The sequence below is a fragment of the Tachysurus vachellii genome, chromosome 3 (genome assembly GCF_030014155.1).
Source record: "Tachysurus vachellii isolate PV-2020 chromosome 3, HZAU_Pvac_v1, whole genome shotgun sequence".
Classification (NCBI taxonomy): Eukaryota; Metazoa; Chordata; class Actinopteri; order Siluriformes; family Bagridae; genus Tachysurus; species Tachysurus vachellii.
This window is the reverse complement of record NC_083462.1, coordinates 10587644-10600252: the sequence shown is the minus strand read 5'-3', so window position 1 is coordinate 10600252 and position 12609 is coordinate 10587644. Positions and strand designations below refer to the sequence as shown.

Sequence of the window (12609 nt, the reverse complement as noted above, 5' to 3'; positions counted from 1 at the left end):
CTTCACCTTTTTCAAGCTAGAACTTTGAACATAATTTGGCAAATTATAATAATGAAATAAACCAATAAATAAACAAACACATACAAAAAGAAAGAAAGAAAGAAAGAAAGAACTTAAAAAAAGTAAAATAGTGACTTAGTGAAATAGTGTATGGTGTGCGTGGTGTGTACAGTATGTGCTGTGTGGTGTGTGTGGTGTGTATGGTGTGTGTGTGTGTAGTGTGTATGTGGTCTGTGTGGTGTGTATGTGCTGTATGGTGTGTGTATGGTGTGTGTGTTGTGTATGGTTTGTTTGTGGTGTGTGTGTGGTGTGTATGGTGTGTGGGGAGTGTGTGGGGGGTGTGTGGTGTGTAACTTGTGTGTGTGTGGGGTGTATGGTGTGCGTGGTGTGTACAGTATGTGCTGTGTGGTGTGTATGGTGTGTGTGTGTGTAGTGTGTATGTGGTCTGTGTGGTGTGTATGTGCTGTATGGTATGTGTGTTGTGTATGGTTTGTGTGTGGTGTGTGTGTGTTTGTGATGTGTATGGTGTGTGGGGAGTGTGTGTGTGGGGGGTGTGTGTGTGGTGTGTAAGGTGTGTGTGTGGGGTGTATGGTGTGTATGGTATGTGTGTGGGGTGTATGGTGTGTACGGTTGTGTATGGACACAAGGGCACATGCTATACACTATACAGACAGAGGGTTAGGACGACAAAGTTTGTTATGTTGTGCAGCATTTTGAGAAAATGAAGTTCATTAATTCTCATGAGTTGTTCATGATTTTCTACATGTTGTATTTGCTCCATTGTTAAAACATAATGGTAGAAAGTCTTTTGCTGTCCTAAGACACAACCTGTTAATTTATGTCTTGACTGTTTTATTGTATGGTGTAACACAATGTTTCCTGTACAGATGACAATAAACACTTCAATCTTTACTCTGCGTGTGTTTACATGAGACGATGAAGTGCTGAAAAGAAGTTAAAAGCTCACTGAAGCATTATAAACACCACCAGTTTAATATCTGCTCATTTCGACCTAACCAAGCTTATTTCATTGAGCTAATAAACTTTATTTGATCATATACAATGGGAACATGTGTTTACAATAATCTGACAATCCAGTGCAGAAAACTAACCCCACATATTTACTTGCTTAGATTGAGAAATCTTCTGAATGAATCTCCAGGCTTTAGAGAATGAATGACATGAGTGTAATGTGAAATATTAAACAGTTCAATCAAACAGTTAACACGTTATGGCTTCACGACGTTCGAGCAAGTTTTACTAGACACTATATACTATAAACGAGGAACTGATTAAAACGGACACCTCTAGTTTTAATTCCAAGATTCGTAAACACGCCAAATAACATTAAGTGTGATACATTTGTTTTTTCGGCTAAATTGTCTGAATAATTGCGATGATTATCATGTTTAGCTATTATTAAGCAGTGCTGGACTGTTTTGACAAATGACTTCCAGATTCTTTGTCTCTGCATGTGTTTGTCTTGCACTCATTTGATTAGGTTACCTCGATCAAAGCACAGACTGATTTTGTTTTCTCTTTGCTTACTTGCTGACTTTTTCTGAAAATATTCGGGATGGAAAATATTGTAAGAGACCCCGATATTTCCCTCATAACAATATACAGATGGGTAGCGCATTAAAGGGAAAAAACATATTGGCTTATGATGACGTACGTTTGATAGAAAAAATCTCTGAGATGAGGATTGAAGTCTTTATCTCCATTTTGATTCTCTGTTATCTTTATTCTCTGATGAAACATTTCTATAAACATTTCTATCCTGGTGGTCTTCTAGGAAGTGACCCATGATGGATCACTGGATGGTTTGATGAGGATGAAAATGAGTAAATCGTATACTTACGGCCTTCACCGTCACCACGTCTCAGGCACGGTAGAATTTGTAGTGACGTGTTCAGGCTTCGGCGTACGTCTTGCGGAAATAACGTCGAGCTAGCTGCCAGGAAAAAAGAGATGCTGATCCTTGCAGTTGCTGAGCAAAAAAGACGTCATATGGGCCCGTTGTGTGAAAAAGCAAATGGTGGGAACATTTAGACCCAACTTCTATTACAGAAACCTGTGAAGGAGATTTTCTCATCTTTGACCTTTAGATCTCTTCCACCATCAACAAACACCAACTGATGGAATATCTTTTGGAAAAGTGGTTCCCAGTCCAGTTCCAGAGACTTGTGTATATATAATTTGATATTTTCTGGGATTAAATGTGTCTGGTAGAAAGAACAGTGATACAAAAGTGAGATTAAATCCATTTGCTGTATTGTGTAACAGACCCTGGACTCTACTTTATCATTTATCAAGAAGATTCTTGGTAAGATTCTAATTGGACCAGCAAAAATAAACACAAACATGTTATGATACCTGGCAGAGTCTTGGTTATGGTACGTTTCTTTTTATTATACCTCCAGTTCTCTTTGCAGAACAGACACAACTTTAATCTTACAATTCAATCATCTTTCCAAACGGCTTTATCTAATTTCTTTCAGATTTAGATTTATTTGGCAGACTCACTTCTCTGGCGTGACTTGTATTTATCTTAATTATACAACTGATGGTTAAGTGCCTTGGTCAAGCTCCCAGCAGGGGCAGGTCTAGGCTCTGAATTAACTTTCTGAACCTTCTGATCCGTAGATAACATCTTTACCGTCTACCGTCTTTTTTTCTGAACAGAATAGTGACAAAGCCACAAAGTCACATATAAACACTTCTTGTGGTGTATGGAGGAGGGAAGACGGCTCTGAGAGTCTATCAGCAAACTGCTTTAGACGCTTTACATGTCAGGATCTAGCCCGGACTTTTGCCATGTGCCTTTTTGTGTACGTTTTGTGTTCACATGTCTGCCCCGCCCTTGTCTATTCCTTCCCGCCTCAGAACAACTGTCCCTTATGTGTCTAATTGTCTTTAGTATTTAGCCGTGCCACAATGCCTTTAGCAGCGCGGAATCCTTGTCTTTTCTTTGGTGTCTTTAATGGCTTTGTGTCGTTATTTACGAGTTTCGGTTTTGTTTGTTATGATTAATAAATCTGTTTTTTTTTTAGTTATCCTGCATTTGGGTCTTTTTATCCGTCGAGACACCCCCGTACTTTAACATAACAATCACCTGCTCACTGTGTATCCTCCTCCTCTTCATGTTAGTCAGCCATAATCAAGGGGGAGTTAAACTGGGAATCTAAACTGGTCCCAATGTGGATAATTCAGCACATTTAGCCTATAGACACATACAGTACATACAGACCCTCTGTCTTGCTCATCCAGCTCTCCTCCATCTTGCGGTTTACTATCTGAAAGAGACCACACACACACACACACACACACACACACACACACACACACACACACACACACACAGAGCCAGGTGTTTTATATGCCCTGTGGGTTCACTTCACAAAACAATCTCGCATAAACCTGCTGCTTGTGAGAGCAATCAAGGCTCTGTGCATGCAGCAGAAACCGTCAGTACATTTATGGATTAGTTGTTAAAATTATGAGCTTCTTGTGAAGTTATTTAATATATTCCAGGAAAAAAAACACACCCACTCCCACTTCACTGGAATAAAACAGATATATTAACGTGTTATTAATAAGTAAATGCCGACGTGCACTTCGTGCGTCTGATTGCGCTTTAACAAAATCCATTAGTCTAATGATCCCAATGAAGCTTTAATGAAGACAATTACAAACTTTTTTTTTTTTTATTTAAGTGTTAATAAAGAATTTACAAAGTGGACCATCTCTCTAAGTAATTATTGCTAAATTGCGATTTGAAATAGTACCTGGAAATATTCAAACAGTTGTTGATTGGTTGCTTTTATTCGGACATCTAGACAACAGAAGTAAAGTGTGTGGTGTGTGTGTGTGTGTTGTGTCTGTGTGTTATTTCAGGAAAGCAGGATTATAAGAAAACCAAGCCGGCTTTGCGAGCCACACGACTGAAGGCAGAGGCAAAGAAGAGCGCTCCAGGAATCAGGGTGAGACCCTCTTTGTTATCTTGACTCAAGTATGTGACTTTTTTTGGAATTTACAGCTTTCCGTATTTTCCGTCCTGACCAGTGTTGTATAAAGTACTAGAAAGCAATACTTGAGTAAAAGTACAAGTATCGTACTAGAAAAAGATTTTGGTAGAAGTGAAAGTTACCTTTTAGAATATTACCCAAGTAAAAGTCTTAAAGTATCTTATATTTACTATACTTAAGTATCAAAAGTCATTTTCTGATATTTAATGTACTTAAGGATTTGAAGTAAAAGTAAAAAGTAAAATTTCAGTGATTTTCGGTAGGCATAAGATCAGGGGCGGTTCTAGGATTTAATCTTTAGGGGGTTTTTGCCCTCAGTGAGAATTTAAAACAAGAAGAGTTTTATATTATATATTATATGACTACATAGTAAGCCAAAAGTTATGGTATTATTAATTGGCAAAAGTGGACACCAAAATTTTATGCATGATGTAATGATGCCAGTCTTGAATCAAATCAGTTCATGTATGTGTGCATTCTCTACAAACAGTGTGTCCAATGAATGCAGTCAATAATAAAAAAAATTCACAAGAAAAAGACCAAATCAATAAATGTTATTTTTACAAATCAATAAATGTTATTTTTATTTAGTATTGAATGGATGGTTGCCGTCTTTGCGGCTTTCCACCGATTAACGTTATAGATAAACGCCTCCAGCTCTGACTGCGCGTGCACGTGTACGGAGGTACCTGTGTACGTGTAGCTGTGCGCGTAATGCAATCTAGGAGCAGTGATTCGCCAAACCTCCCTTATTGCAGTCACACACATTTCTTCTGATTTTATTTTGTAGTAACGAGTAACGAAGATACTTAGTGGAAATATAACGGAGTAAAAGTAGACATTTTATCTAGGAAATGTAGTGGAGTAAAAGTGAAAGTTGACATAAATTTAAATAGCGAAGTAAAGTACAGATACGTGCAATTTCTACTTAAGTACAGTAACGAAGTATTTGTACTCCGTTACATTACAACACTGGTCCTGACCCACGTAACGGGGTCGACGTCGCCTGGATCCTTGTCGCTTCTACATCATGCACGTTTATGTTAAGAACAGATTAAGGACTTTATTAAAGACTGTAATTCATTAAATCTGCTTGTATTATATTTATTTGGGAAGTCGTGGCCTAATTGTTAGAGAGTCTGACTCCTAACCCCAAGGTTGTGGGTTCGAGTCTCGGGCCGGCCACGTCTGAGGTGCCCTTGAGCAAGGCACCGAACCCCCCCAACTGCTCCCCGGGCGCCGCAGCATAAATGACTGCCCACTGCTCCGAGTGTGTGTTCACGGTGTGTGTGTTCACTGCTGTGTGTGTGCACTTTGGATGGGTTACTGTAGTTCCTTCTTTTTTTCAGATGCCTGTTGACCGGTAACTTCTTTAGCACACAAACATTCTGTTCATCTTGATCGTTCATCTCAGACCACTTTACTTTCGACGGTTATTTCCACGTTACTATCAGAATCAGAGTAGATGAAAGGATTTATTTTGAGACAGGATGATCGCACATGACTTAATTGTTTACAAGGTGAACATGTAGCTTCAGATTCCAGTTCTTGGTTGTCAGGAGTGGACCCTGTGTGACCTGCTGTTGTAGAGCTGCTTTTCTTCTTCTTCTTTATTTCCTGTCAGAATGAACCAGCTTGAATTAACAACGATGCTCGTGTGCTAATGTCTGGAAAGTTCGGACGGGCAGGATTTCTAGAGAACCCTAGAGAACCTCTGTCCTTAGAAGTGAATTGAATTCTGCCATACTGGTAGGTTGGGTTGGAATTTGTCCTGGAGTTGTGATTAATGAACTGCTCAGCTCTGTCTACCTTTTTTTATTGGCCTGTATGTGTGCCTTGTCATCACACTTTCAGGAAGTTGACTCTTTACTCCACTCGGATTTCCACTGCTTTTTTCCCCTGTGGTGGTAAATGCATGGCATGTGAGTCCCTGACCATATTTTAAGAGGTGGGACTTTAATGATGACTGACATGTGTAGAGCCACCACCACCACCACTACCACCACCACCCCCCCTCTCTTTTTCCTCATGTCATCCTTCGTTATGTTCTGTTCTGCTCTGCTCTTTGCTGAGGATGAAGCAGGTTGGCAGCTTTTGTGAGCTGCTGTGCGCCATGCACTGACCAGTTGGCATGCTGGCACAGGTAGTTTCAGGCACCAGGCCACTTGGCATGGGCATGTCCCTGCCCCCAAACAACAGACGCAGTGGATGGCACCGTCTGGCCCCAAGTAGAGGAGCTGGCTGCATCCTCACCATAGACTCAATGGTCTGAAAATATGGCGTTCTAATGTACTGCCTGCTGGCACAGAATACTAAACAGACACTAAACAGCCACATGACATCTAACCCCTTTACGTTTTACATTCCCTTGCATATTTTAACACGTTTTTTTTTTCTTTTTCACTTAAATCAAAAGGGGGGAGTCAAATTAAACAATGACAAGGGCAATTTTTCCAACATGAACCTCTGAATCTCTAAAGAACATATGGATGTCATTTTAAATTCTGTTAAAATTACACAGATATTCAAAGTACAACAAGTTGAGCTACTTTTCTGCGTGCCAGTGCTGCGAAGAGTAGCTTTTTGAGTCACCTAGCCTCCCTGTCAGCTTGAACTCATCTCCACCTGTCTGTTCTCCTCTGACCTTTCTCCATAACGACGCATCCTGATGCTCAGTGGATGCTGTTTGTTTCTCACATCTTTCTATGTAAACTACAAAGACTGATGGGTGAAAATCCCAGATCAACAGTTCCACAGATCAACTCAAAAAAAGGGCATCAAGTCATATTCATTTTTTTTTTTTTAACAAGACAAACACACACTCACACACACTCACACACACTCACACACACACAGACACACACACACACACACACACCTGCTTTATGCTTTCGTTAACATTGTTTACAATTATTGGGTATTTAAAAATGATCTTTTAAACTACAAAATTTATACACATGGCCCTTGTTATCTAGAGAAGCAAAATTTATTTCTTTTTTTTTTCTCTTTTCTTGTGAATATCTCCAGTCCCTACACAATAATGCACAGAAGTGCTTGTTGGATGATGTAACCTCTTGCCATTACCTCGTTCTGCCCCTCGGTGTATTTACAGGGTCGGCGTAGCAGCAGTCGATCAGCACCTCGTATAACTCGGCGTAACATCCCTGCCAGTGTTGCAGCTCTTATCTGAGTCGTGTTTATGAGGCTTGTTCACGCCTCTGTAGTTTATGAGACCTGAAACTCACTGTTACACTGCACACATGGAGTCTAATACACCAACACACTGACCAGTGACCTTCACTGGGGAGCTTATACAACACGTTTGGGCCTGATGAACAGCTACACTGCCAGTTAACATGAAATCCAAGCTTATAACTATTGTTGATGTTGGCTTGCGATGTTGGCAGCTTCAACTTACCTGCTTTAGACTCTGTAGCTGAAAAAATTAGTAAACACAAACTAAAAAAGTGTGTAAAATGGTAGAAAAAATGCAGGGGTGATTTTTTTTTCTGGGATAATTGGGTCTGTGTTGGAAACAAAAACTGTCCACAACATCCCTCTGTAAAATGTATAGAATTCCTTTACTTGTCTTTTCAACACTATTAACATTAAAACCTATTGCACCGAATAACTCAAGTAATATACACCGTTGTTGACTATTTAATCCTGAACTATTTACTATTTTGAGGTAAAATTGTTACATACAGTGTAGGTTTTTAGTTTAATGGAAATTTCATTCAATTTATTTGCAAGTTTCGGTTCTTTTCTAAATTTATTTATTCCTGTTTTACCTTAAATTTCAAACTAGATGAGATAAACTTCGACATCAAGCACATTTTAATCAAAAGTATGTTTGTCGAAATTGCACAGCAGACCACAAAGTACAACACTTTTACTAGTAATAAGTTTGAGATATCGTGCTACAAAATCAACATCCTTATTTGAACAAATATCCGTATGAAATATTCTCTGTGCTGTTATAGGAACTTAATCAACGACGGTGTGATGTGATGCCGCTTAACGTCATAGTATTTCTTCAAAGTGGGTGGAATTAAGATTTAGATTCCACTAGATTTCTAGAGTAAAAGTAAAAAATAACATGCTGTCTTATTCTAAATACAACTACTGTAAACTATACTTGCCCAAGGTGGCAAAAATATTGCTGAAACATCTCATAAGAAACAAATGCAAATCAATCCAAACACTCCATGCAATAGCAATTATGGCTGCGCACAAAGCAGTTTACTTGACAGCTAAATCAACATGGGTCCAATAAATGAAACTAAAGGGCATGAAATGTAAAAGTTTTCCAATTACGGATGACTAAAGCTGTCTGGCGCCTGGGTGGATGAGATAGAAACGCAGGAGCTAGTAAGTGTTAATGAGAATGAACGTGCTGATGATGTCCGCTGCAGTTTCTACACAGATAGTCATGGCCGTTACAGCCACTATTAATCCTTTGCTTTTTTTTGCGAACGTACGAGTGATATGTTGTGTACTTTTTCTTTCTTTTTTATTTTCTGCTTCTTACTTTTCTTAGTCTCTTTTAGTTGAAGAGTTGAAGGAGAGTCAGGATTGTTGTTTGTAATTTAGCACAAACAATATCTCTAATTTAGCATTGTTCCAAAGATACATTTTTGAACCTGTGCCACTCAAGAAAAGCTAAAAGTCCAGAGGTTCAGAAGCAAATCGGAGATTTCTTCTGCTTCTAAATCTACACACACACACACACACACACACACACACACACACACACACACACACACACACACACAGTTCAATATATTAGTGCAATTTTCCTTCCTTTGTGCTGTGTATCTATGTAATTTGCACACATTGTGCACAGAGAAAAACTCCTAAAGTACCTAAATTTGATTAGAAGTTTGATAAGAAGATGTCAAGATGAAGAACAGTGGCTTTGGTAATTTGCTTTACTAGACGATTGCACTTAATGAAACGGAGGTTGATGAGAATTGTAATTGTCATGACTAACTTTTTTTTTAAAAATCTAATTCAGGTTTGAACACCAGTCCTGCAGCTATCATTAGTTTAACTTTTCCATTAAACCCAGGAAAAGTCTTAATTAGAGTAGTCTTTTCTGTGAGATTAGCTGTTTTTTCCCCCTCAATTAGAAAAAAGCTTTTCTGTGAGATTAGTTTTTTTTTCCCTTGGCCTTTTTTTCTTTCAGTTGAGCCAAAGAAGTCTGTGTTTACTATATATTTTTTTATTTAAATCTATTTATCTATCCATCCATCCGTCCTTTCATCCCTCCATCCATCCATCTTTATTTGCCTGATTGCTTGCTTGCTTGTTTTTGCTTCCAGTACATGTAATCAACTTCAGACTGATGGGTCTGCGCATCTCCAAAGCGACAGCTCTTGTGTTCCCGGTTAAGTTTAAGACATTTTCTTGACTTGGCCACAAATACATTGAAGTCTTTTTCATGTTTCTGAACAAAGTTTTCAGTCTATCAGGGCACGTTATCCTGCTGAAAGAAACCACTGTTGGCCAATCTGACCTGCCTGCGGCTACACTGTCACTTATACAGCATGCGATGATGCATGTTCTGATGCGTTTCTTTCATACCCAGCATTAATTTTAGCCTTTGTTAAACACACATCAGTGAGTCTTGTGCATAAAAGACCATAACGCTTGTACTAACCACTGTATTCTGGGAAGACCTTCTGTTTTGGAAATTGTCTGACTGTCATCAAGGCATCACCGTTTAGCCCTCAGAGACTCAAAGTCACTCAGATTTTTACCCTTGCCCATTTTTCCTACTACTGACACATTACTGTCGATAACTGACAGTTCACTTGCTGCCTTATATGTTGCTTGCTGCCTTATAATGTGGGGCAGTAGTACAGTAGGATAAGGATAATGTCACTTGCTAGCTTATAATGTGGGGCAGTAGTACAGTAGGATAAGGTGTTGGACTACTGACGGAATGTTGTGAGTTCGAATCCCAAGGCCACCACGCTGCCTCTCCTAGGCTGTTGAGCAAGGCCCATAACCCTCAGTATGCTCGGCTGTATAAACGAGATAAAGGTAAGTCGCACTGGATAAGTGCGTCTGCCAAGTGCCATAAATGTAAATGTCTAATATATCCCCTTGACAGTTGACATTGTAACAAGATCATGTTATTCACGTCACATGTCAGTGGTTTTAATATCATAGCTGTTTAGGGTAACTGGGAGTAAACTAAATAAGGAAGACTAACAGGTCCAAATACAAATTTCCCCTTACCAAGTTTCATTTTATTTGTTTGTTTGTTTATTCAGACACTGTATTATCATTAATATGACATGACAACGCTTGCTGTCTGATTTTCCCAACATTAAATAAATGACGTGTTGTTCTTCAATAATTAAAATATTTGCAGTGATAAATAGTTGTGGCATAAAAGGAACACGCTGTTATTGGAAAATAATGAACGTTGACAGCTTTTATTTCTTACTTGAGTAATACTACAATTAACAGACCATATGGAGATTTAATAAATGATGAAATACTTTAAGGTGGTGGTAGGCTTGATATACGCTGATATACGCTGATATACGCATGTTATATTTGCTTTTAGAGCTGCCATTCGGTTTTCAGTGACGGGAGCATTGCAGGTTGAATTTTCCGGCACTTTACCTCATCAAAATAGTTTGGTTTGTTCAGAAAGCTTTGCAAGCCTGGTCTGGAGAGTGTTTCATTCGCATAAAGGTAGCACGCTGGCGTTGCTAGGGTGTTTTGTGGTCTGGAAGTTGATAGAGCTCTTTGCACAAAAGCATTTATTTTTGGCATATGACACACACCTGCACATTTTAAAGCACATTAAGTGCACTTACGGCCTCCACGGCTGTGGTCTAGAATGTGTATATATAAGAAGCTGTGACTGGCTGCGGTTCAACTCTGAGTGGTTTGTGTCATTTCAGTGGTTTGTATTCATCTGCTTTTAAAAAGTATGTCCCATTTTTGCTATGGATTTTAAATTGTACCTTGTTTTAGGACATTATCTTGGTGATCATGGCCTTGCTGGTCCTCCTGCTGGGGGTTTACGCCTTCTTCTACCTCAACCTGAGCACCGAGCTGAACCTGGACACGGACCTGGACTAAAGAAGAAAGAAAGGTGACGAAGGAATCTGTGAGGTTGGAGGCTGTGTTACAATCAGAAAGTGTTCTTCTCTGACAGAACCTCTCAGTGCCCTTCTTGACTGCTAAGAACCCAGTGATTGGACCTTTTGCTTTGTCTTTAAAGATGCTAAACATCTGCTTTTTCACATTTTTATAAAATGTTAATTATTTCCTAAGGGACCAAGAGTTAATTAATTGAGGGTAGTTTACCATACGTGGCTGTTAGGAGTGAATCCAAGGAGTGAACCACGATTAAGTCTTTCTTTGCTTAATGATCTTTTTTCTGTTCCAGTGCTTTCTTTGATTTTATATTTTCTGGGATTTCTGGAACACCCTTATTCCCCACAGCTCAGGAAATTAAAGCTGACTGAGTGTGTACAGCATGAAGAATATTGTGTGTGTGTACGTAGAGAGCTTGCCCAGCTTATTAGAACCTTAAATAATCAGTGTCTATAATTCGCTAGCAATAAAATAAATCATTTTGTCATAAAGATCTTCATGAGCTCTCTGCTAATGATAATCTGTGAATCCTACCATTACTTAAGAACCTGCCTGGTTCACAAGGACACGTGGGAAATATCAAGCTTGACATTCCAGATGAATTTGGATGTTAATCATGTAAACATTTAGAATTGACTCGTTTAAAGTTGCTTTACGGTATTATCATCTGTGTGAAACTTCTTTTGCTCAGGATTAGTGTTCAAAACATTTTGAAAGGAAGGATTACTGTTTTCATCAGTTGGTTTTGAAACAGTTTTTGTACCCCATTTGTTTTGAAGGATTTTGATGGATCACAATAAAATATAACTTGTTTACAGATGTACCATAATTTGCTTTCTTGCTTCGTCTGAACTTGTTCATTTGTCTGGTAAAATCTAGCTGTCTCACAAGCTGACTGTTCAAGTTTTACGTTTATTATCATGTGCATAAAGAGTGCTTTAAGCATCTATATACAATGAAATTATTATGCTACAGTTATACTCTCCTAGTATAACCCCGAAGTTGAATAGAGAGATAAATAAAATGGCATAGTGGGAGATCTTGCACATATTAAATACTGTAAATTATTAATATAATTTGGAAAGTTAAAAAAAAAGTTATATCCACACAGAAAAAAAAAAAATTCAGCACCAAAGCAACAGACCAAACAGCAACACAAAGGTTATATTTTCTCAATTTAATGCAAATTATGGAAAGCCCAAACAATTTCCTCATGTTTTGCTGGACATTTGCTCTTTGTTGTCCGGTGTTTTTTCAGTTCTTGATTCCGAATGGAAGAAAATGTATAATTGTGGCTTCATTAAATTCTTTTTTATACATGTATAGAGACATTATGAAGAAGAGGAAGCATCAGAGAGCATTGCCTCTGGTTAGTGGGCTCACAGTAGCTATTACAGTTACTCTCTTTGGTAATCGGCCAGTGAATCTAAAGCAAAGCCAAACCAGAAACCTGTAAAAC

At 38.7% G+C, this 12609-nt stretch overlaps 1 protein-coding gene across 1 annotated transcript in view; it reads left to right on the top strand.

Moving 5' to 3' along the window:
• The window catches only part of triqk (triple QxxK/R motif containing), a 28357-nt gene extending 16392 nt beyond the window's left edge, over positions 1 to 11965 (top strand). The window contains exons 3-4 of the mRNA XM_060865688.1: positions 3898 to 3983; positions 11025 to 11965. Of these exons, the coding sequence (XP_060721671.1) occupies positions 3898 to 3983; positions 11025 to 11132 (194 nt within the window). The 3' untranslated portion in view covers positions 11133 to 11965. The remainder of the gene's footprint in view (positions 1 to 3897; positions 3984 to 11024) is intronic.
• The last annotated feature ends 644 nt before the right edge of the window (positions 11966 to 12609 follow it).